The sequence below is a fragment of the Neopelma chrysocephalum genome, unplaced genomic scaffold (genome assembly GCF_003984885.1).
Source record: "Neopelma chrysocephalum unplaced genomic scaffold, ASM398488v2 Primary Assembly neopelma1_108, whole genome shotgun sequence".
Taxonomy (NCBI): domain Eukaryota; kingdom Metazoa; phylum Chordata; class Aves; order Passeriformes; family Pipridae; genus Neopelma; species Neopelma chrysocephalum.
The window spans coordinates 2,225,289-2,249,999 of record NW_020897773.1 but is presented as its reverse complement, the minus strand read 5'-3'; the positions used below and the strand labels follow the sequence as shown (position 1 = coordinate 2,249,999).

General features: G+C 43.0%; 2 protein-coding genes across 2 annotated transcripts in view; both read right to left on the bottom strand.

Annotated features, from left to right (window-relative positions):
• The window catches only part of MSH2 (mutS homolog 2), a 46,837-nt gene extending 36,163 nt beyond the window's left edge, over window positions 1-10,674 (bottom strand). Inside the window, exons 1-6 of the mRNA XM_027696647.1 lie at window positions 10,447-10,674; window positions 8,207-8,361; window positions 7,497-7,775; window positions 7,030-7,176; window positions 5,875-6,024; window positions 3,779-3,912 (exon numbers count right to left, since the gene is read on the bottom strand). Coding sequence (XP_027552448.1) covers window positions 3,779-3,912; window positions 5,875-6,024; window positions 7,030-7,176; window positions 7,497-7,775; window positions 8,207-8,361; window positions 10,447-10,666 — 1,085 coding nt within the window. The 5' untranslated portion in view covers window positions 10,667-10,674. The remainder of the gene's footprint in view (window positions 1-3,778; window positions 3,913-5,874; window positions 6,025-7,029; window positions 7,177-7,496; window positions 7,776-8,206; window positions 8,362-10,446) is intronic.
• Window positions 10,675-16,234: 5,560 nt separating this feature from the next.
• EPCAM (epithelial cell adhesion molecule) lies at window positions 16,235-22,870 on the bottom strand. Its single transcript, XM_027696659.1, has 9 exons — window positions 22,722-22,870; window positions 22,198-22,302; window positions 21,345-21,585; window positions 21,003-21,068; window positions 19,741-19,804; window positions 19,278-19,379; window positions 18,917-19,111; window positions 18,502-18,543; window positions 16,235-17,844 (listed from the first exon to the last, which is right to left on the bottom strand). The coding sequence occupies exons 1-9, from the start codon at window positions 22,792-22,794 to the stop codon at window positions 17,803-17,805; spliced, it is 930 nt and encodes a 309-aa protein (XP_027552460.1). The 5' UTR covers window positions 22,795-22,870; the 3' UTR covers window positions 16,235-17,802.
• Between the last annotated feature and the right edge of the window lie 1,841 nt (window positions 22,871-24,711).

Genomic DNA, 24,711 nt, shown 5'->3' with positions numbered 1-24,711 from the left:
CAATCAAGTTCCTTGAGCTGCTCTTACCAGTGGAGCCCAGTGGAGGGTCACCCTTGGCTCCTGCCAGGGCACTGCTGACCCCTCCCAGAGCTCAGCCGACTCTGCCAGCCTGTGCAAAGATCCAAGTATCACATTCCACCCCAGCAGGTGCTGGGCTGATTTGAGTCCTCCAAGAGAGCCAGGGCCTTTGGTTATGCTTCTTCTTCTCATCTCAAGGGAACAAGTTAGGGGAATTTTTTTCATTTTTAAACAAGCTGTTACTTTAATTATCAATACAGACTGATTCGTGGGAATGTCCTGTAAACTTGAGTTTTTACCCTGCTAGCTATTTATTCACCTCAAGCTTCCCAAATATGTTACTTTCTGACTCTGCTAGAGACAGGGCTCATTTCCACAATGTGGCCCCCATGCAGCCTGATATTTAGGAACACCGGAGAAAAGCTCAAAATAGGCTTGAATCAGAACACGTGATATTTGAGTACAGCCTTTAACTCCTCTGAGACCCCTGCATCTCTTCTACAATAGGACACAGGCATATAAGAGGTTCAACCACAGTATATGTAAAGGACTAAAAAGGTGAGCTGCAATCTTTTATTTATGCTGTGTATAAATGTCAGAGTTTGTCCCAAAAATAGGAAAAAAAAAAATATATTCACCATGAACTCTCTCCTCAAGACATAACAGAACAAGCACTGTTTCACACTGTGCCACATTTCTCAGACTTTCCAGTATCTGAAGAATAAACACTACATACTGAAGCTGCTTGCTGTATTACAGTCAACTGTGTTATGCAATTAATATATCTATTTGTACTTCCTGTCTCTACGACTACATTTTAATTTCAGAAATATGCTGACTACAAGACAAGGAATAAGAACTTCATGTACTTGCCTTCTGAACACACCACATGGAAGATATAGGGCTGTATCTTGTATACTTATGACTAATAATTATTTCCTTAATCAAGGAAAACCAGGTGGACAAGGGCAGAACCCCAAGTCTTACAAGACAGGCAAGTATCAGGAGCCCCAATTTTCTCAGTTCTCATTAGGAGTTGTTCCAGTAAATATCATTTTATCTGAAGCATGTGCACTATGTACTTTAATTTGTGTTGTTACTGTATCAATGGTTAATACAGACTACTGATGCAACACTGTGTTCCACTTATCCATGGAGGTTAACAATACACTGCAGATTACAAACTACAGAAAGAAGTTGATTCCTTTAGCTCCAAAAGATGACTTGCACCACCTGGAGGTCTTAGTGGAGGAATACAACAGCCTAACTTTTTTTAAAAAGTTAAACTTTCAGATAACTATTAACCCAGTAGTGTAGAATTGGTAAGTTAAAATACCTCCTATACAACCAAAACAAGAAGCTTCCTTCAAAACACTGTCACCAAACATCAGTCCAGCTTGGGCAGTTCTGCTTATTTTGAGAACAGTCCAGCTTGGGCAGTTCTGCTTATTTTGAGAAGTTTTGCGCTGGTTAGAGTTAAATTGGGTCCTTCAACATGGCACACTTCAAGCCAAGCAATCATCAGTAGCTCTCCTTGACTACAAAGGAATCATAAAGGAAGAGCAGTCCAGGTATTTCCTTCTCAAAGCACCATTACGGTGTGCAATCCTTAAAACAGCCACAATATACTGTAAAGCCTTTAGAAAACAACTTGGCAACTGCGAATCTATCAAAAGATATTTCAATCTGTCAATACATCTCATCAGCCCCACTAACAACTTCTCTTATGCTTGTTTCCTTTGGATTTAAAAAGGAACAGTCCTACACATTTTGAAAAACATGAAGTTTGGGAAGATGGCAAACAAACAGCTTATGACTAAATGACATTGCTTTTATCCTAAAGAATTAAATTTCTCAGAGTAGGACCTCAAAGCAAGATGCATTCAGACAAGCTTAGCTATGCAGCAGAATAAAGTGAAAAAGTATGACCATGGTATCTCAGTGCCCATAACTAAAGGTTAAAGTAAACTAACAAATTACAGCTCAAATGACTCTATGGCTGGACAACATACAGGGGGTTATCAATGGACTTCTTTCAGCTTTGTAACACTTGGATACACTGACCTTTACAAGCTTCACTAAGAACTGAACTCCATTTAATTACTCCCCTCCTCCTTTAAATATAGCTTTTCCTAAACACAGCCAGCATTAGCCATACAGAATCGCAGCACAAAACGTGGAGATGATCTTAACTCTACAGAACAGGTCAAGTTACATTTTCTGCTACAACTCAACCCCAGCTTTATAAAGAAAACACTGTATCTCTTCCAAAATTGTAAGACTTTTCATGCACAGTAATGAGCAAACATGTCTGACACAAAAGTTAAAATTTCCATCGTTTACTTTGACATAAGAAAATTACAAAATGGGAGCTATAACTTTCAAAATCTTAAAACCAACATAAAATTGGTTAAAATTAAACTTGGATCAGATCTTAGGATCCAAAACTGACAGATGCAGCAGATCCTGGGTACTTAGTCAAGAACAATGAAAGCTTTTGTAACACATGCAGGAGGTAAGATGTAGCATTCAATAAACCCGGGAACAAATATTTCAGTGTCACATTAACAACATTTCTAAGTGGGCTCTGATCAAGTTACTTCGCTTCATTCTGCAAACAATTAGGAAAAGTAGAAAAACTTGTTGAAGACAAGCAGAATAATTCAGTCTCCAGAAATCTAGAGAGAAAACTATCATTGTGGTGGTGGTGAGCAAGCGGCTGTGCTTAGTTGCCAGCTGGACTTAAACCACAACTACTGCTACACAGTTTATTTAAATATCAGCATGTCCAAGCCAAAATTTCTTTTTTGGTAGTAGGGATCTGTGCCAAAGCCCAACAGTATATAGAGACATACCTGCAATGCCTCCTCTGAAATATGAGTGCTAGAGAAGCTATTAAAGTTAAATCCAGTCTTCCAGTCTCTTCTGCTTTGTCAAGATACATTTTAATACACATTTTGCAATGCATTAACCTGCTGATCAATAGAGTTGCATGAAGTTTGGTTTTAGATCATAGGAATGCAGCTATATTTAGCAGGAGTTCAAAAAACTTGTATTTGCATGGTGAACATAACCAATACAAACGCACACAGTAGGAATAGCACCTTTGCAGTTTTCCTTTCTGAAGGACTGAGATTTGCCAGATTCTCTAAGGCTTCTTATCAACTGATACTGCTATCTACTGGCAGGGCAGCCACACAGTGACAGCAGGATCAAAGAGCAAGAAAGAAAAAGACCCCTCGTACCTGGGCTCACAATATCTAGGCAAGATATGATAAGAGTGACCTACTGCCAAACCAAAAGTAGGTTTTTTTCTGGAAATAGGAAGATATTACTACTTCTTAATTGTTCGGGTGTTTTGCCGTTTTGGGGGTTTTTTTTAAGTGGTAAACTTGAAGTGACATCAAAATATTATTACACAGACTGAGCACTTGTAGTATTAACAACAGTTAGGAAGGGGCTGCTACACTGCCTTAGCCTGTAGCACAGAATCATTTGAATCATTTAAATCATCTAAACACATTGTACCTCCTCTTTAAAATACATAATTGTAAAAAGCATTTAATCTAACAGTAACCTGTCACTTTGCATCTCAAGGAAAAATAGATTCTGCTCTGACTACGATGCATTACAGGATAGCACACCAAAGCCTCCAACTACTATTATTCCTTGGTTGTAGTATTTTGTGCTTAAAAAGAAAGAGCCTTAAATGAAATAGTTACTAACTTGTGTAAATCTATCAAACACATAATATTGTTACCTTTCTTCAATTCTGTTCTTGTCCATAAGCGGTTGTTTGATCCACTGATTAACTAGTCTCTGTCCTTGAGGGGTTCTGCATTTATTGAGTAAACCAACTAGAGATTGTGTAGTATTCGCATTTTCCACAGAACTCTGAAAAGAAAAAAAGAAAAAAAGAAAGTTAGGGAAGCTTATTGACACCCAATGAATGGCACACAACTTTGTTACTTAGGAACTGGTCAGTGGATTTTTTTCTATTCAACTATCATGCTTCCCCAGATCATCTTCGGAGTATTACAAAACATTTCTAAACTTACTCTGTTCAGGTTATAGTTTACTATCCATAGTTTAGGTTTAATATTAGCTGGACCTAAGACAGAGTTTTGGGCATTTTTCTTGAGGTTTTGTTTGGTTTCTGCACAAACAGCTGGGAAGGAAAAATTTTGTTTATTATTGAAAAAGAACAATCAAGGTTGTTTCAACTCTTGACTTGAAACTAAAATCTCAACCCTCTCCTCACAAGAACAGCTGCAATTAAAACAGAAGGCAAGTATTCAACCAGGAGCAGGTCTGGATGCCTGTGAACAATTTGGATGTAGAACTAGAAGCCTGACAACAGGAAATGAACACAGTGAGCAGGAATACTGACACATTTAGCCCCTGGAATATCTAATATCTAAAGTGGATGTGCCCATTTTCAGTGTTCTGAACAGTACTGTACATGAAAAATTTCTGAATGTAAGACGGTGTCACAGAGTACACACATTATACACAAATTACCTATTTCAGCACATTCCATTTGCAAGGTACAGTTCCATACAACCAACTGCATCTGCTGCACCATATTTACCTACATACCTCACAGGGCAACTCAAACTGTCCAAAAACCTCCCCATAGGCAGCTTCCTGCTAAATGGTAAACCATTGGCTCCAAAGCTCACAACAGCCCCTAGAGATAGATATGACACTGGATTTCCTATCACAAAATGTGTAACACCTGCAAGGACTTGTAAAGGAATGCAGCTAAAACAGAACTTCCTGGAACACCTCCACAAAGATGGAGAAGAGATATGATTTTCGCTTCATGCCTGAGACAGTGCCACAGCACCAGGAAATAAAGAACAAAACCCAAATAAAACTCAGAACATCTCTCCAGGGTTAACCAGCTCAGATGCTGAATATATGCTCTGTTTTCCTCTAAAAATTACTCTAAAGTAAACAGGGGACCATTATCTGTGATTTCTTCCTATAAATCTGAAACGCAAGTGGATTAGGTCCAAGCAAAGATCACTAACCAAGCCTTACTAATGTGGAAACAAAAGAGAAAAGCTGATACAACACACCACATTTTCCTACAACCATAAGAATGGGTAAAGCCAAAAAACAGACATGGTGGGAGGTATGAAGGAGCCTGGTAACCTGTTTGGATTTGTAGAAAATGTGTGTAAAAAAGTAAAATTGACATCATCCAGTTGGCATTACATGGTGCTTTCAGAATGTTCTCAAGTACTGTCCTGTTCATCGCCCTGTAGCCAGCCCTCCCTTCCCATCACCACCAGCAGTGCTCCTGCCATATGCTACATGTTCCCCTATAACCCTCTCATTCAGGCTTGTGTTCTCTTCCCCAAACAGCACTACTGTATAAAGCAACTGTGCTTTGGCACTCCCTATCATACCACAAAAGTACACAACTCTTTTCCCCTCCCACACCCCAAATCTGCTCCTGCCACTAGAGGTGTGAACTTCTCTGACTAAACCCCAGAAAAGACACAGCATTTCCCCCACTGCTTAACCAGACTCCTCAGCAGCTACAACCATGAGGTACTGCTATGGCTTTTCCCACTGCACTGTACACTGTGGCCACTTGGTACCTCCTGGATGTTCTTCACTTCTACATTTAACACAAACTAACAGGAAACAAAAACAAAAAAGGTGGTAACAGTAGCTAAATGTTTAAATCACACGCTGACCAGGAGTAAATGAAAACGAAGTTAAGATGCACAAGTTGCCATTAATCGGGATCTGGGGAGTTGCGATTGGGCATTTAGGCTAGTTAGCAAGCAGCTAAGTAAGTGTACTGTAAAACAGTTATTAACTCATGTATATATTTCTTACCTGAAAAAGGTTGAGGGCGCGAACAGCTGCATTATCTAGAACCATATATTGACCGAGATCAAAAGTAGTCAGTTCAAATTGTCCAAAATTAGACTCGTCTGACAGCAACTCTAAAAACTTGATAACGGCTGACAAGGACGAAACAGCAACCTGGAGTTTTTTTAAAAAAACACACCACATTCTAGTTAGAAACACTCCTGAATCTGAGAGTATTTGATCAACGATCCTAGAAAATTACAGTTGGGGAAGACTTTGAGCCATGTGAATTCTGGCAGGGCTATGAAAGACTCATCCTGTTTGACAAGACTTCATTTCCATAGGGACGTTCCATGGCACTGCAGCGTCTTTCTAGGTAGGTGCAAGAACAACGACCACATTTGCATAATCTGATAAACAAAATATGAAGTGCACACCTTGCCAGCTTTCCAAAGCTGTTATCAGGATGTTTCCAGCTCAGGAACACAAACCAGTTGCTGGAGATAAATGAGATATCATGGATCATCTCAGGACATGGTTTCAGAGTTACTTTTCAGCCAGAACAAGGATCTGATCTGACTTGCTGCATGGCATTACAAACTCTAGTGCCAGCACAAAAGAGAGGCAGCAGCATGACTGACTTGTTCAGCTGCAACACACTTCAAAAAATTTTAATCTGTTATGAAATGACACATTAAGGGAGTATAACTGTGAACCTTACACCTGCAGTGAGCATCTGCAGTAAAGGGCATTTTATAGCATGTTTATCTCAACAAATTGCCTCTTGTTTGCAGCTAAGAACAAACATGAAGGCACTAAATCACATACTTAAGCCACAAGACAACACAAAAATATTATCATAAACATCACTTTGTTTTCAAATACCGATTTTCCTGTCATGCAAATTGTATTTCAGTCCTTAGGCTAGATGGATTATGAACAGGAGGCACCTCTTGTGCAGTCTATTTGCTTACCAGAGCTTACTACTTTAAAGAGATAAGTGAAGGGTTTTCTCAATTTTTTCCAGGACCACCTGGTATCCAGCTTTGACACAGACTCAGGCTGAGCAGAACTGCTAAACACTTCAGCAAGAGTGTAGAGGAGATCAGGTCACATCAGGTGCACACACCACTCCACTTCTAAAAAACAAAGGCACATTAAACATTGCTCTGTGCTCACCTGCTTTTCCATCTCTGGCAGTGCTGCACTATTCTTTTGCTCTTCTTTTTTTGATTTTAACAAGCGATTGAGGTCCTGAACAATATCCTTTGTTGTGAAATCCGCCTTCTTCCTGTCTGTAATCAGGATTCTTCCCCTCTGAATAACCTGTTTTTCACAAACACACAGAGTTATCAATTACCTTCAATATTCAGGGGACAGATGGAAGCAAACCCTGAAGACATATTTATTTCCTGCTACGCTGCAGGGAGAGGAACGACAGACAAGATTTTAGAACAACTTTTCCTGATCAAAATGTAAATGAGTCAACAGACACATGATACGTTTTGTTTGCGTAAATCAAAACTTCCTCAAGTTAACATGTTGGTCCTTAATCTTTCCACAAATCATAGAGCCTAGCTAACAAACCAGAATATGGCTTTCTAGACAAAGTTTTGTATGACTGTAAGCCACCACGGTTTGCTTACTTGTCGCAGCTTTCCCATCTCTCCTGCAGTGTCTCCTCCTGGTAGGACACACTCCTTAGGTCCCAGTTGAACCAGTAGAGCTTCAAGGTTTGAGAACTGATCGTTATCTGGAAACTCACAAACACTCAATTTTCTCAGAGTGGTGTCAACAAAGCCCGCTCCTACTACTCTTTGTCCATCAGCAGTAGACAGCTTAACCCCCACAACCCCAACGGCCGTGGACATATCATTGTTGGCAAAGAGAACTTCCTCAAACTGGGCAAGATTTCCTGGAGAACCCTATTTAGAAAAAGAAAAATACTTTTTAAAGAGCGTGTATATACACATACTTTCTTTTTTGTCTTTAAAAAAACCAGCAAATAATAAAACTAAGTACTGAACAGTCCACTAATATAATATATATAGCTGTTCTATTTTTTAACCATTCAAATTTTACATATCATCTACACAGAGCAAAGTACTTTGTGCTTCCTTTATTTCCCAACGTATGGCAAAGCCACAGAACAAGCTCTTTCAGCCTTATATCAGTAGAAAATACAGTGATATATACAGATATATAACCAACATATTAAAAACACATATGATTTACCATCATACCACCCATGTCAGTCCCTTAAAATCCCAAAACTCCAAGCAGAGAAGCTTAGGAAAGATTGATGAGGTGTTTTTTCTTTCATCTCATAGTTATAAAGAAAGATTGAAAAGTATACCTTGTAAGCTAAATACCAGTCATTTTCTTTGACAGATTTGCTCCCCGCTTTGTTCTTGTAAACTTCAACTCTGTAATGACGGACCAGAAGCAGATCTCTCACAAAAGCTTCAAAGTTCATTTTACTAAGTACAACACTCTCAAGTTTCCCAGTTCCTAAAAGAAAAAAAAAAAGACAATTATTAATTGTTCATAAAAATTATTTTCTGTAATCAAAATCCCCAAGAACGGCCTTCAGGAAAGCCACTATTCTAATATCAAACAAGCAAACACGTAAAATCCATGAAACAACAAAACTCCACAACAATCAGCTGGTTAATACTCATGAAGAAAGCATACTCCCACTCCAAATAAAAACAGTGTTCATTTCCAAATTTCACTAAATCTGTATGGTAATATATACAAAGAGATCTGTTCCACTCACCCTTCCCCTCTCATTATGATATTCTTGACTTGGTTTACTAATTAACATTTCACACATTTTGATCTAATGAGTGATGGAAGCCTGCTACAGGTTTTCCTTCTGGATATCATCTTTTCTTTCCTGGATAAGCAGCTTCTGTTGACAGAACAGACTGTCACCCTAATCACATTCAGAAGACAGCAAGACTGTCTTTTATCATAATATATCCTGTAAAAACAATATATTCTCAAAAAAACCCAAACCATTCATAGTTTACGTTAACACCTAACTTAGGAAGTGCTTAATTTAAAAACTTCTTGCTTCCGTTCCTTGAGGTGTTCAGACAGATGATGCAGCTGAACAAATTTATTTCCACACAGCTGCCCAGAGGAGCAACACAACTTCTACCTCCCCACCTCTAGCAGCAGCCTACTCACAGAATTAGGCAGTTCCACTATTGAACAAATTGGGATTTCAGTTTTCTGCCAAACTGGGAAGTGGAATTAACTCAGACTGGTGTCAGATATATGAGAGCTAGATGACATATCAAGTACAAGCAATACATATGGAATATCACATCTCTCTTTTCAGTAGCATGCCTTCCTCACATTTGAGGCCCTTCCTCCCTTTAAATGAAAGATGTTAAATGGTGACTTTCCATACGCATAGGATCTTATGGTTTTATTTTAGACAGGATTTTTTCATTTTCTTTCCTCTTCTTTCCTCAAACATTTAGTAAGACTTTTTTTTTGAAACAGGTAAAAACCTCAATTCTACATAATTAGGTTTTCTTTCACAGTGCAGAACTATCCAAAAACCCACAATTTTTCTTATTTTTTCAGTTGAGACAGCATAATACACTAGCAGGGGGGCAGCTGATGTTTACGTGTACTTTGAAATCATTCTGAAAGTAAAAAGTCTAGTTTTATTCTGACTTTAAACTGGATATGGTGGATAAGACTTTAAAGGGTTTAAAACCGGAGCTCATCGTCACATGATTATACCTACAAAATTATCACTTTTGAATGGAATACAAAAATAATGCATCTGATGCATGTGTTTCTAGTCTGAAAGACACATCAAGCTTTGTGGCTTTGGGGAGGGGCTGGAGTTTCTTTGGTTTATTTTTTTTTACATGTGAGGTCATCACAATAGAAAGGGAAAAGCGTGAGAATGTCATTGTTTTTAGTGCCATTGCTCACACACAAGAAAACTTCATTCATTACAAAGAGGTTTATTTTGCAAAGTACGAGCCAATAATTTAGCAACACTGTGTTCCTCAAGATTAAGGCTAATACTAAGGTTTGTCTCTTCTGACAAGATAATTTATCTTGATGCTCTTACATCTGACATCTGCAAGTTCTGTCATACACCAGGAGATAAATGAAAAGCATCAGTGGGTGGATGGCAGAGAAAGCCTTCTGAAATTCATAATAAAATGTTACTTACTTCTGCAGGCCATCGTTATTCAATGGTAAATAATAAACCATTATTTACTCATCACCTGCACCACAGAACGCTATGAGGCCCATCCTCAGTTAGTACAGAAAATATCGTGCAATCATATTGCCCAAGACACCAGCAGATACCACCTTGAGCCCGATCCCTGTGACACCCCGCAGGCCTTGCCCTTGGGAGCGGGGCACCGCTGCACCGGCTACCGGGGCTTCCAGGGGCTACCTGGGGCTACCAGGGGCAGCTGCCACCACCACGCCCGCCGCTTCCTCTTTACCCCCGCTCCCCTCCGGCCACCCGTGTCCCGCCCCGCCCGCCCCGCCGCAGGCAGCCCCGGGGGGAGGCGAGTCGCGACTCCGGGGCTCCCCCGTGCCCCCACCCACCCGGTGCTCCCGCCAGCTGCCGGATGACGGCAAGGGTGCGGAAGAGCTCGCGGGCCGCCAGCCGCGCGTCCGCGCCGTGCACCGTGTAGTAGTCGCCGCGCTCGAAGAAGCGCACGGTGGTTTCGGGCTTCTCGGGCAGCGAGAGCACGGCGCGCACGAAGCCCGCGTCGGGCCCCGCGCCCTCGGGCCACACGGCCTCGCGCTGCGGCTCCACCGCCATCTTGTGCCGCCGCCGCTGCCGGCGCTCCCGCAGCCACCGCCTCCCGCCAACAGCGCCGCGCGCGCGCCAGCGGCGGCGCCCAATCGCTGCGGGGTCCGCGCCTCGCGTCACGCCCGCCCCGCCCCGCCCCGCCCAATCGCTGGGGAGTCCGCGCCGCGCGTCACGCTCGCCCCGCCCCTAAATGGCGGGTGCGCTCGCGCGTTGCCGGAGCGCGAAGGATCCGCCCCCACCGCCGCCATGGCAACGCCGAGCCCGCGGGGCTCGGGCTGGGCCAGGGGGGCAGCGCCGGAGGCGGCGCTGCCTTAATCTCAGAATCACAGACTCAGTAAGGTTGGAAAGGATCTCGGAGATAATCAAGTGCAACCTATGACCGAACACCACCACGTCAACTAGACCATGGCACTGAGTGCCACGTCCGGTCTCTCCTTTAACACCTCCAGGGACGGTGGCTCCACCACCTCCCTGGGCAGCCCGCTCCAATGTCTGCTCATCCTTTCCGTGAAGAAATCCCTCCTGATGTCCCACCTAATGCTGGACAACCAATGTGTCCCTGGCAGCCCTGCCGAGGTGCCACTGAGGAGGAGAGTGTCCCATGGACTTGGAGCATGGAAGTCCTCAGGGCTCAGTGCACTGAGATGCTTCATAGGCTGCCAGAAGGCAAATGCTGTAACACAGCCCCAGAGCAGGGCTGTCACCCTGCTCAGTCAGACCGCCAGCAGGCAGGGACCGTGGCTGACAGGCCCTGCTTTGCTTACTGTGGGAATGGTCCCCAGAGACTCCACGTGCCCCCTCCAGCAAGCACAAAGCTTCTCTTGCCCGTCCTACAGGGAGGGGTCACTCCTCCCAGGCAGCACCAGGAATATTACAAATGGCAAAAAGAAACCCAAGACTTGACCCCCATTTACACACGGGGTTACCCAGGGACAGAAAGGGCACTGACTGCCTGGCAGCACTCAGCGATACCCCCAGCCCTGACTACAGTGTGGTCCTTGTGTTCAGAATGCTTCAGGTTTTTGATTTTTCCTTGCACTGACCTAAGCATTTTTCTTTTTTGTTTGTTTGCCTCTTTTTCCTTGTGCTGTAAAGACACAAAAGAATAGAAACAGTATAGGTAAGAAACTTTCATATAGTGATTATTGTGAAAGAATAATGAGAAATCCCACGTTTCATCAGCTAAATCAAGTCTTTTTGAAAACTCCTCTTGCCTTGCAGTGCTTTTAACCTTTCCAGTCAGTTCTAAACCATTATCCTTGTATCCCGATCCAGCTGCCTGCACCCTATCACCTACAGACAAAACACATCTTATATTTTACATGCCTCAGCATTTCTTACATAAATCCTTTCTTCTGATTTGTGTACCTTGCTGCTACAGAATGTCCCTTTGTTTGCATACCACTGCTTTCTCTCTCATTTCCACCCTGTGTTCATCAGCTTCTTGAAAATCATCTGCCATCCTTTCTTTCTTCCTCCCAGCCCAGCCCTGTTTCCAGCTTTGGAATGTTTTTGGGACCTCTTTTTCTAGATTTCTCTCCTGACTTCTCTCTTCTTTCCACTCAGGGAATTAACGTGCTCCTCTTTAATATTGGTGTCCATAGATGCTTTGCAAAAGGCCTCAGATGCCCACATAAGAATTACTTCAGGTTTTCACACTATCCTTTTTCCACTGGGCCACCCTAATAACTTAGTCTGAAGGTATTGCCATGTGCTGCCTCTTCCACTCCAGGGAACATTTTGGTGTTCCCACCTCTGCCCCATTCCTGACCAGGGCTTGCCTTGGCTTCCTATCCCCACTTCAGCCTTCCCCACTCAAACTCCAGTCCTGTGCCTTTGAGGTAACACAGTTTTTCCAGAAAAAGCCTTCAAGGCCCTTCTGTAAATGCCTTTGCTGAAGGACCACAGCCAGTTCTTGTGGCAAAGAGAAAGTCCATCTGCCTTCATTTGACTTAGTAAGGAAGGAGGAAAGCAGTTTACTAAGCTTTGACAGATTTGTAGTTGCCCAAAATCTTCCTCTTCTCTCCATAGCTCTTGTAAAAATGACAGCTCATTTAGAAGTGGCTAATCTGGTATGATACTTCCCTTCACCAAAAGAGTTTGCTTGCAGCAGTACTCACATAGGAAGAAAATAGCCTAAAAAATCATCATTTAGCAAAGACATAACCCTCTTAAGGCACCTACAGTGTCAGGTAACCTTGTCAAGAGGCAATAATACCAGGTCAGCTCAAAATACACATTTTTAATAACTGGGAGACTGCTTGTCTTTGTACACTTGCACAGGGATGGCTACATACAGATAAGGCGGGAGATAGGACAAGAAGGAGAAGAGTGTCCTGTGCAAACAGCTGGAGAGGAGGTGGACTCCAGGGAGCTCATTATCACCTTCAAAAGAGGTAAAGTAATGTCTGCTAAGCTGTAATTGCTGCATGTTGTAGCGTTTCTCTCTCTCTCCCCTGGGCTGGTTACACCTCCTCATTCAGCAGTTTGCTTAAGGCAGGCTCTCATCTGCCTAAAGCCTCCACCCCAACTGGCCACTAATGTTCTTAGCCTGGTGACCACAAGCCGTGAAAAACATTTATATTGTGACATCCCTTGCATAAAACATCACAGGACTGATCACCTTTCCTTTGAGCTTCTGCCATTTTCTTTGTCCCAGTTATTCTTCCAGGGCAGCTCCAGCAGTGCACCAGCTGATCCCCACAGGTCTAGCTCCGAGTGGGGATCAGTTCCCTGTTGCCAGGCTTGGTTGCTTCACTCTGCCGCTGTAGGTAACAGAACCCTTCCTGCTTTCTCTCTTGCCTACCAGGAGCGACAAGAATGAGAAGATGGCTTTAATTGTTACACACATGGCAGATGGAAAATGGATGCTAATCTAGACCTTAATTAATTTTGTTGCCTTTTTATGCATAAGTGGCACATAGAGAAAAGTTGCAATGGCTTTTCAGTTAGGAAAATGGATGTGCTTTAACAACTCTACAGGGAAAAAAATAAGAAATAACTAATTCTTTTTCACTGGGGGTTAACCAGTATACAAGTGTGATCATTGGCATCTCTAATGCTTTCAAGTTGATGGGGATGTCACCAGAAAATTTGGTTATTAAACTGATGTGTAGCTATATGTGCACACATACAGAGCAGCAGAGACTTAAGATAACATTAAAAAGATAAGAATATTTAGATAATGTAAGTTTGAAAACAGAAAATGTGCCTGTTGCCCTGTAAAGAACCTTTTAACTTTCTTCTGTGTACTTTTTTTACTCACATTTGGCACAGCCGTGCTCTACTTGGCAGGCACCTGAACACATAAGAATTCTGCAGTGTGCTTAGGGGATAGCAGAAAAATAAACACTTCTTGCATGTGTGAAGTTTACACACTATTATAAGCTGGTCAGTGTTTCCTCTAACATGACACATCACCTCCTTGTCATCCACTACCCTTTCCCTTGCATGTGCCAGCCGTTGCATGTCAGTGCTAAGCCAAGGAGGACAAAGGTTTTAGCAAAGTTCATAAAACTCTTCAATTTTGGGCCAAACTGTCCCCAGCACACAAGGCACCCCTGCAGTGCACCTGACTGCCTGTGTGCCCAGCGATGGACCTATTACTATACCAGCCCGCAGCCTCTTCTGGGAGCTGCTAGAATTCACTAACTACCAGGTGTAAAATGGGAGCAGCATGGCTGGTAGCATTTTTAGTTGCCTAGAATGTCTTTCAGGCTATTTCAAACAGTCTGTAATCCAAAATCACTGTATATTATACTGATCAAAGTCCAGTAGGTGAGGATATAAATAAACATGGTTCACAAACAATGTTATTTCTCATACCAAACTTACTCTGACTGGTCAGGAAGATAAGGAGGACAGAACTGTCAACAGACCCTACACATGCAGCGCTGACCTTTCATTTTGTAGTTGTGGAAACTGCACTTCGGGATTATTTAGGTCTTGGAAGAAAGTTGTAATAAATAGACTTTATTGGTCATTCTCTCTCAAACACATCATTTGCATACCCTCTTCTAAAAAGTCTTTCATTGTCTTTGCATAAACATGTATTTAATTTTACTCAGCAGTAATATTAATATATATTTGCTAATGTAATATTTCACAAGGAAGTAATAGATTTGCACTTGCCTATACAAACACTATTTTCCCATGCTGTACATAGGCACTAAGATAAATATTATTACTAGTGTTTCTGGCACAGTTTGTGTCCATCCTTTCTCTGTAACAAAAAATCTCATCCAGTCTCAAATTACTTAATAAATCTTCAATCTGCCCTTCATATGCTTTTTCACAATTGACATTACATCAAAAGAGGGGAAACACGGTATCTCAGTTTTGTGCAGAACTTCACATTTAAAAAAATATGCTCCTTCACGTAAGGTAGTTAATGAATAAGACAAATGGAAGCATCAAAATATTTACCTAGTTAAAAATTGATGCAGTGACTACTAGTCCTTTAAGTTCTATTGCTTTATTTCTTTTACAGGAAACTCACTTTTTAACTTTACTGAAGGTTTTCCAGGTATCAAAATAGAGAACACTTAGTATTTTGCTATTTAATATTGTATTATTTTTCAATACCAATTATTTTTTTGCCAGCAGTTAAAAAGTTCTCTATATATGAGAAGTATTACATGCATATGTAGAGAGTTGACACTATCCGATAGCAGCCTTTTTTTTTTATTCCAGCACATTAGTCTCCTCTAGCTATAAAGACTATAAAACACAATAACCTGGAAGATACCAGTAATATAATTGGTAAATAATACTAATTTCTCAGGTCTTTCCCCCCATCGTAATTTTCCATTTCCCTGTGAATACACACTTTTATACATCCAGACTATTGGACAAGTGCAGTGTTTTGTAAACAAAACAGAACGACATAAAAGCCAATATAAAGGTCAATAAAACTATTCATAACAGGAAACTAAGGAAAAAACCCTATTACTAATCATCATTTTGAGAGGTGAGCAGCATCATGTTTGTACCATAGTAACTGAGTTTAGAAACAGATAGAGTACATTCCTTTCAGTTGTGGATGTAGTTACCTCCACTTATACTTCATTTCTGTAAACTTTGTGGTTTTCTAACCCCTTGGCTAATTTCAGACAAATTTGACCAGAAGACAATATTGAAACATTTAAGCTTCAAATCTAACACAAAAACTCCATTAGGTAAAAGAAATTGAAAAGTGTCTATATGCCTTTGTCTAGTGTGGGAAAAGTAGGGAGAAAATGATGTTCAAACAAACGGCCTGGGACAAGGTCCAGGCCACACAGCAGGTACATACCAGCCAGTCCAGTCAAGTCAGCACATGTGCAGCTCCAGCCCAACCACAGCACACAACTCTTTCCACCCCACAGGCCAAAACCATGGTTGAAATCGGGATAGGGAGGGTAGGGAGAGGAGGAGAGAAAACAATGGCATTAGGATCTTAAGGAGAAGAAAGAAATGGCAAAGATACCATATTGCAGGCATTTAAGAGAGTTAGAGAATATTGACACAGAAGCATTGGGGAAGACAATAAAACACATGGACTCAGCACAAGACCAACTTACTGAAAACTTGGCTTTATTTATTTAACAGCTTACAGAATTGTACAAAACTCATGCCTCAGCAGACTGCCCAAATACCCGGGCAGAAAGGGAGTGGCATATATCAGCAAGGGGAGAGCCTGCCCTACAGAAGTTACCACTGACAAAGCTGCTGGAACAGGCTGCAAAACACTCCAGTAAATCCCCTACTGCAGGACTTTTGTACAATATCCAACACAGCAACGCAAGCGTGTCTGGTACCACCTTGTTGAAAGGCAGAAGGCATCCTGGTGAGCTATGACAGAGGTACATCAACACAGTTCAGCGACTTCCCTGTGGTATCTGCCAGGCACACGGATAGGGTATGCTTCACATTTAATTTTATGAACAGTACATAAAATATCCTCTCAGTAGTTTATCCTACTTTTCCTGTTTTAGGCAGTGGGGGGTCAAAACAAACACCACATTAGTAACAAGGTTTGTCATTCAGTTCCTTATCTTGCATCTCATTATTTCTTTGGCAACAGGAGTTACAGCATTTCCTTTATAAATCAGATATGCTGGATGGATTTCTAGCCAACATATGTGACACAGATTACTGACAGCCAAAGCAAGCTCTCTTGTCCAAGGGTCTGGGAGGCAGACAGCCTGTGTAAGTCTGGTCTGCCTCCAGGACAGTGAACAGTAACAAAAGCAGAAACAGCTTCTTGTTGTGCAACAGCTTTGCAATGGACAGTTTAGCAAAGCACAGTAATAGTGTAAATTGCTCTTCCCCAGCTCCACCATCAGATGCCAAACCTGCCCACCCCCAACCGTACACCAGAGATGTTCTAGATTAGAGGCTTATTTTAAATACTAACATAGCATTTGGAAGAGTAGTCTATGCATTCCTGAAATTACTACATTCTCAGCATCTTGATTTTTTATACAACAATCCGTATTTCATTTCACTCCTGTTGAAAGCTTTTCACAGTTTCCAGAAAAACTATCATGCTATTTAGATATTAGATGGCTAATACAAACTGCTAACTGGAGTTCTAGCATATTTTCACCTATGCTGAGGTTGCTTCCTTTAAGGAAATATTAAACTACAAATTCGTAAGCATGATAACTTAGCAGATCATCATTTCAACATGGAAAAAATAGAAGCCTGTTTCCAAGTTTTATTAATTCAAGTCATAAAAAAGTTACAGCAACTTCAAATATGTACAAACTGCCATAAAAACATCATGTTTAGTTATACAGGAGACAGTCTCATTACAACATGGCTACACAATCATTTTTAACAAAACTCCCACAAGGGTAAAATAACCATTTAAGCATGTATGCTCCAAAACCCTAGTAACAGCAGTTGACAACTCATTTTATCATCATAAGAAAAAGTAAAATCAGGGAGCAATAGTTAAGTTTGACTTGAGTAAGACGGGGCATTTAAGATTTAACCCTCAACAAATAGTAAAAGCTTGGTTACCAATCTTGGCTGTTTTACCAATCACTAAGTGAGCACAACTGCCTCCCTTTCATGAGGAAACTTTTAAGAGTTAAGATCCATGCCTTCAATGATGTTTGTTGTCTTGTTTGAATCTTACTTGTCTTCAGTTGTTTTCATTACGCATTCAGTCCTCTGTGCATTTCATTCATTTCCTTCACCTGAGGGGAGGAGGTAGAGGGAAATCAAGTTGTGCTACTTCTCAACGTTAAGACTCAAGAAGTCAGTGGGATTTAGCAGCTTGGATTTTTATTAGCAAATGCATGTGATGCAACACTATCAACCATACTAAAACCACCAGCTTTTTTTTTTTTTTTTGGGGATAAGAACAAAGCACTATTTAGGGTGTGTGAATGAAGCAGATGTTTCTATTTAGCTACAACATTGTTTGAATTACTTAACAAAAGGCTCCACACACTTGGCGTGAAGCACCGTTTTCTATTCCATTGGAAAGTAGCTCTTCAATAGACACCGCGAGCTGCATGCAAATACCTCAGTAAAGGTCTTCATTACAGAACAAGACTATCAGTATTTCCTGTGGATTGTACGGCCCCTTGCTATAGATATGTAAAGTAGTACTTGCCGTCAGAAGCGCACCCCACCCCCCAGACCTGGGAAACAGCAGATCACCAGTTCCCACTGGAAGTAGTGCAGAACTACACAGATGTGAAAACTAGCTACAGAATGTGAATACTTTCAGTCTCCTTGAACACAGACGAAGCACCCAAAGCAAGCTTTCAACCTACACCAAAGTTAGGAGTTTCTGGATTCTGGTCAACCTCCTCCCCATATGTAGACCAGAAACAGAAATTATTTACCTCAGCCTTCACGTACTTCCCTTTCCTTCTCCTTGTGAGGACCTGTAAGAGAACACAATTTTTTTTCATCTTGACTTACTTGTAACTTGGTTTTGACTTTAAAACACAAAACTTGAAGCTGTCCTTCCCCCACCCTTCCAAAGTGAGGTACAAAAGAAGTTGTGTTTCAGTCTCAGCTACTTTAAAGCAGGAAGTACTTTCTTAATCTCAATGAATTGTTCCCCCCACTTGTTTTTCAGGTGACAACCTTCAGTTTTAACTTTAAAGTGACAGTATGTCCATCATCGATTTCCCACCTCCCAAGTCTGGAAAAGCGAGCCAGTTTAGAGAGGGAGACTGTTTCTATCAGCATCCAATTACGCTGGTACATTATTCCTTCCCAAATTGCACCGTTGGCAGGATTGTTAGAACTTACCAGAACAACAATTGCAGCAACTATTGCTATCACTATTACAACAATGACAGCAATCACGCCAGGAGTCAGAGACTTCATGGAAAACTCTGGTGCTATTTCATCAACGTATAAGACCACTGTCTTCTCAAGCTTCAGGGCTTCGTTATCAAAGCTGACATTTAGTCTGTTATTATGAAAGATGGAGTCACCTTTCACCTAAAAACCGATAGGAAAGGAGAGACTTGCTAGTTCACATCGTAGTAGGCACTTATCCAGGGCCTGCAATAATTCATCTTGCTTTAGCCTGTGCACAACAAGACTCCCGAATGCAGTGCAATACACACAGCCAGCTTCTGGCAGACTTTACCCAGGACACACTTACATCTTTTTCAAAGTAGTAGGCCACATCAGCTATATCCACACCTCCAGAATATTTGTCTGAGGAATTTTGCTTCAGATCAATAGTAATGTACGGGTTTTCATACTGCAAAAAATACAGTGTGGTATTAAGAAGGAGTTTAAAGCCTAGCAAAATATGATTCACCTCACGAACCCACATCCTGAATCAAGTTTATGATACTTCATCTTAAGCCAACTGTTTACAGTATGATTCAAATTCCATTTTTTTATGGAAGCAAAGAATTCATCTACAGACTAAGGAGAACAGTGTAATTTCTCAGCATTCAGTTCAGATACAGCTATTTCCTAACTGCTTAGTAAGTGTCACTACTTTGAGAGCTTCTAATAAGACTCATGCTCTACCGCATTAGTTAAACAAGAGTTTTAAAAGTTACTCACAGCAAAATAAAATAATGATACTTTACTAAAAATTATGTGCCTCTTACCACAACATTAGTTATATAGCGTCCATCCAGCAAATAACGACTGGTAATTGTATCCATGAAGAACCTGTAAGGATATTAAAGCCATGTGTTAGAAACAGTACTATTTTACACATATAATTTCAGAAGCAGAAAAGAGCAGTGTAATAGTTTTTTCCTGCAGTCTCTCTCTGGGGGTGAACCTCAGCCAGCAGCTAAATGTTTACCTAGTCTCTCACTCACTTCCCCCTGGCGTGATTGGGAAAAGAATCAGAAGAGCAAAAATAAGGAAAAAAACCCCTCATGGGTCAAAATAAAGACAGTTTGATAAATGAAAGTGTTGGGTGGGGGGAAAAGAAATCCCAAGTGATGCAAAAGCAATCACTCAGCACTAGCAGATCAATGTCCAGCCAATCTCTGAGCAATGGCTACTTGGGAAAAAAATTCCCCCAGATTGATTGCTGAGCATGACAGTATACAATATGGGTTATTTCCTCAGTCAATTCAGGTCAGCCCTGTCCCTTTCCGAGCCTCTTGCCCACCTCCAACCTACTCCCTGGGGCAGCAGAGTGAGAGTTTGAGAAGGTCTTGACATTATGTAAGTCCTGTTCAGGAGCATCTAAAGCACTGGTGACTTATTAGCACTGTTTTGGTTACTGGTCTAAAACACACCACCATACAAACTACTACCTAGAAAGTTAACCCCATCCCAGCCAAATCGAGTACACTCTCTTTATAAAGTATACTACAGTTATGTGGTAACAATAAAGGTGCACTTATTGAAAAATAAACACCTACACTACTGCAGTGTTATACAGAAGAGGAGCTGGAGGGCAGCAGCTTTTGTTCCATAAAGTGGAATATCTAATAGCTACAAGCATATCTTTCTTTCTATATGACCTCTTACAGAGAGAAGTAGGATTTCGTTACAGGCAATATAACTAAACTGTTGTTTTTCTCCTGCTGCTTCTATGTAGTCCCTCTGCCATCTTTGTCAGTTTACTTTCTAGCCAGTTTCACCTATCAACTCCCATTTCCTTCAGTATATTGACGTAAGGAAAAAAAAGGTAGAAATCAATTTTAAATGCCAACGAATCTCATTAGCAGTTAATTTATTTCCAATAAAAAAATTAGAGCATTTCTATAAAGGATTCGTAGCTCACTTCTCAGGTGTCTTACAAATGAGTTCATAAGTTTTACAATGCTTTTAAACAATTGTACAGAATTACACTAGATATCTAGTAGAGCACGCAGACATGTCATGACATCTTACAATCATCACTTACTTCTTTAAAGATTCGGCGTTCAGAGGAGCGTTTCTCTCTGCATGTTTCATTTCAATGATGATCCATCTGAAGTACAATGAATATTCTTAAAGCACGTGCCTATAAAACGCATACTGAAAAAATCTAACCCCAGGTTAAAAAACAGAACAGTGAGATAAAAACAAAGGAAGAAAGTCCCTTCCAAACTCCTTCAATGTCTCCTTGTTTCTGAAGAAAAAAACCCCAACAGTAATCAAGTGCTTATTGCCCCATCTTCATTCATTCTCAGCACATCATTCACACAAGGCAGAGCCTCATACAGGAATGTTTTCATGTCACAGCACACCCTGTTGAAAGACTTACATCGTTCTGACTAATTGATTGCATTTCAAGTCTGCATCATGTTTGTCAGTTCTTCTAACACCAGCTGTATTCACACACCAACAGGTGGTTCCATTGCACTGCTTCGCCTTGAAAGCACCACTGTTTTCACACTCAGGATCATAAAGGCCATCAGTATCTTCAAACGCATCTTTTGGTTTCTCACGACGCCCTGATTTTGAGCCCATCGCTTCTGCTTTCATCAACAGGCATTTTGGAGTCACTAAAAATAACCAGAAAGTCACGTTATGCAGCATCAGACCACGCATGTCCAAAACAGAGCTCTTAGCCCGTAGAAACACAAGATTACATCAGCAGCAACCAGATTTGAAGCCATTACATGGAAGAGCAGGTGTCTAAGGTGTAGGTGGTGCACAGAGTCAATACAACTGGGTATGTCAGCCTCTCAAGACAAAGGCCTAAGAAGTCCAGCCTTAGGACTTCCAGCTTTCATTTTTTACAGCTAGAGGCTCACTTACAGCTTAGCTGAGCTCAAACCTAGAGTAAGGTCTTGAGACAAGGCTCTTTCCTCTCTAGATTCGTAGGAAAAGTGATAATATGTGCTTGCAAGGAAGCTAAATATTCATCTTTGAGAAATTCTTGCCACTGGAGAACGAATATAGAGGAGGAGGAGGGAGCCTGCATCTATAAAAGCATACACACTTCCACAGAAGTCGCACGGGAGGCACCCTAAACCCTTATCTTCCATCGTCAATTGACCTGGAAGGCCAGGGAGAAGCATTCCTTCTTTACTACCATTATTTGCTGAGGATTCAAGGGTCATTTTCACCTATGTCCCGGCGCTCTGCCTCCCCACCGTGCCCTTTTCACTCACGGGTGTCGCAGTACACGGTGATGCCGGAGCCGACGGCGTCGCACAAACACTTCCCATTGTCTATCCTGCAGTTGCTGACACGCTTGTTCTTCTCGCAGATGCACGCTGGAAGAGAAGCGCGGCCGTGAGCGGGTACGGCGGGCAGGGAGCCGGACAGGGAGCCGGGCACTGCCGCCCGCGCCCTGCCGCCGGGAGTCGGGAAGGACGGACAAAGCCGCCCCCGGCAGCCCGGGCGTGGCGTGCCCGCACCCCACCGCTTCCCACCTGACCACCCACCCTCCCTCCCCGAGAGCGAGGCGAGAGCTTCCCTCGGAACGCCGGGGTTCCCCTCGGGTTGGGGACAAAGGGGCGCGGGTCGGGCGCTCCTGCTCCCTCCTCGCACCTCTGGCAGAGGGAGGGGGGCGCAATTTTTGTGGCGCCGCCGGGGCGGCCCCGCGGACAGCGGGGGGCAGGAGGGGGTCCCGGGGTGGGGGAGCCCCGTCAGGAGCGGGGAGCAGGGCGGACGGAGGGATGCGGGTACTCACAGCTCTGCTGGGCACAGGCGGCGGTGCAGAACAGAAGCAGCAGGAAAAGCGCAGCCCCGCAGAGCGGCTTCATGGCTGGGGCGGGCGGCGGGGCGCGGGGAGGCCGGGGAAAAGTCCTCGGGGACGCGGGCGGACAGGGAGCGGTCCGTGCAGGGCAGCGGCGGCGGAGCGGAGTGAGCCGCCCGACAGGTTCCGCAGGTGGAGGTGGCTGCGTCGCGCCCTCCCGGCTCCGGTTACACCTGGGACGCGGGGGGGGCGGCGGCAGCTCCTCCCCCGGGACAGCCGAGCGCGCATTAAACCACCGCCGCCCCCTCCTCCCCCCGCACCTGGGCGAAACTGGATGGGGCAGGGCGGGAACCGCTCCCGGCCCGGCCCAAGCAGAGCCTCTTCGGCGGGATGGGGAGGGGGAGCAGCGGAGCGAGGGGCGTCCCGAGGTGCGGCCGTGCCCGGTAAAAGGGCTGCGAAACCGCCCCGCCCGCTCTGTGAGGGGCGGCGGGACGGGGCTGCGGCGGAGATCCGGGGGACAGCTGCCCCCGCCGTCGAGGGGAAACTGTTAGTCATCGAGGGAGCTCCCGGGCGTGTTTTCGCCGTGACACACGGGCAGGGGGAGCAGAGCCGGCGCCCCTCCCGGCGCGGGGCTTCCCGCGGTCGCCGCTGAATTTCAGCGCGCTGGGGCAGCCGCCCCGAGGTCCCTGCCTTGCCCTGGCCGCGTGGCCGCCGGGATCTTCCCTCGGGAGGGCGGCGGGGGGTGTCTCCGCTCCCCCCTCGTCGTGCCGAGAGCCAGCAGCAAATGCTCATACTCCATAGTGAGCTTTGTTCGCGTACTGGGGTGCCCTGTGAGCCGCTCTGTGTTGGACATAGCTCCTGATAATTCCTCAGTTATCTTAAAAACCAGAACTCTTGTCTGTATAGAATGAACCATTTCGTAAGGATCTTTGTGCTAGTTATGTGTTTCGTTTTTATTTTCTTTTGTTTGTTTGTTTCTTTTACCCAGTAGAGCTCTCTACCTTAGGGCTGTTCTGAAGAGTCGCTCCTGGTGCTGCAGTATCCGCATTTCCTTGTTCGGGAAAACGTAGTCCTGGGTGCTTTGTCTCTGAGCAGCACAGCTTTGTGGGAACCTACAAAATGGGAGGTAGTGCCAGAGCCCTGCGAAGTTGCTGAGAAGGAAGCACGCGAAAGCCTGCTGCAGGCTTTAAAATGGCTTTCCTAAGAGTAAAAGCAATGCCAAAATGGAAGACAAAGGATATGCCACACTGGAAATATATTCTGAAGCTTGAGTTTATTAATTCAGTTAAAAAATATGCATAGATCTTTCTGAAAGTTATATTAGTACCTGAGAAAAACAAGTTATTTTAGTACAGGAAAAAAACAGAATGACATCCCTCTAAGTCTGTTCCTGCACGTATGAGAAATCAACAGCGTTTTCAAAGACTTCAAATTTCCTCTTACCTGTTCACTGTACAATAAAAACATGTTGCTGCGTTTGTACAGGCAGACCGCAGTTAATGAAACTTTGGAAACTTTACAAGTTCTGAAATGAAAGTGCAGGTGAGCTATCTTTGTGGGTTTGTCTCTGTGCGCAGCTTGTTTGTGTTGTATCTGGTTTTGTATTTTGTATCCAGTGCCCCGCTGCAATCTGGTAGGTGCTGTCTCAGATGGGTCCAAGTTAAAGGGCTGTTCTTTGGGTTTGCTCCTGGTACCGCCTAGATTGGTGTTTTACAGCATTTATCTTGGTTCTCTTTGAGGTTTTTTGTGGCTTCTTATATTCTTCTGATACACTTGTCAAAGACTCAAAATAAAAGCTTGATACTAGCAATATGAAAACTTGGGAAGATTGAAGACTCAGATACATCTTGCATTGCTGCTGTCAAATGATGGTGTTTTTCAGAAAGATGAGCAGCATCAATAGGCTCAGAAATGCCTGCCTTACTCTAAGCTCATTTTCTATGTAAATGTACCAGTTTGTTCAAGATGAGAAGAGTTATCTTGT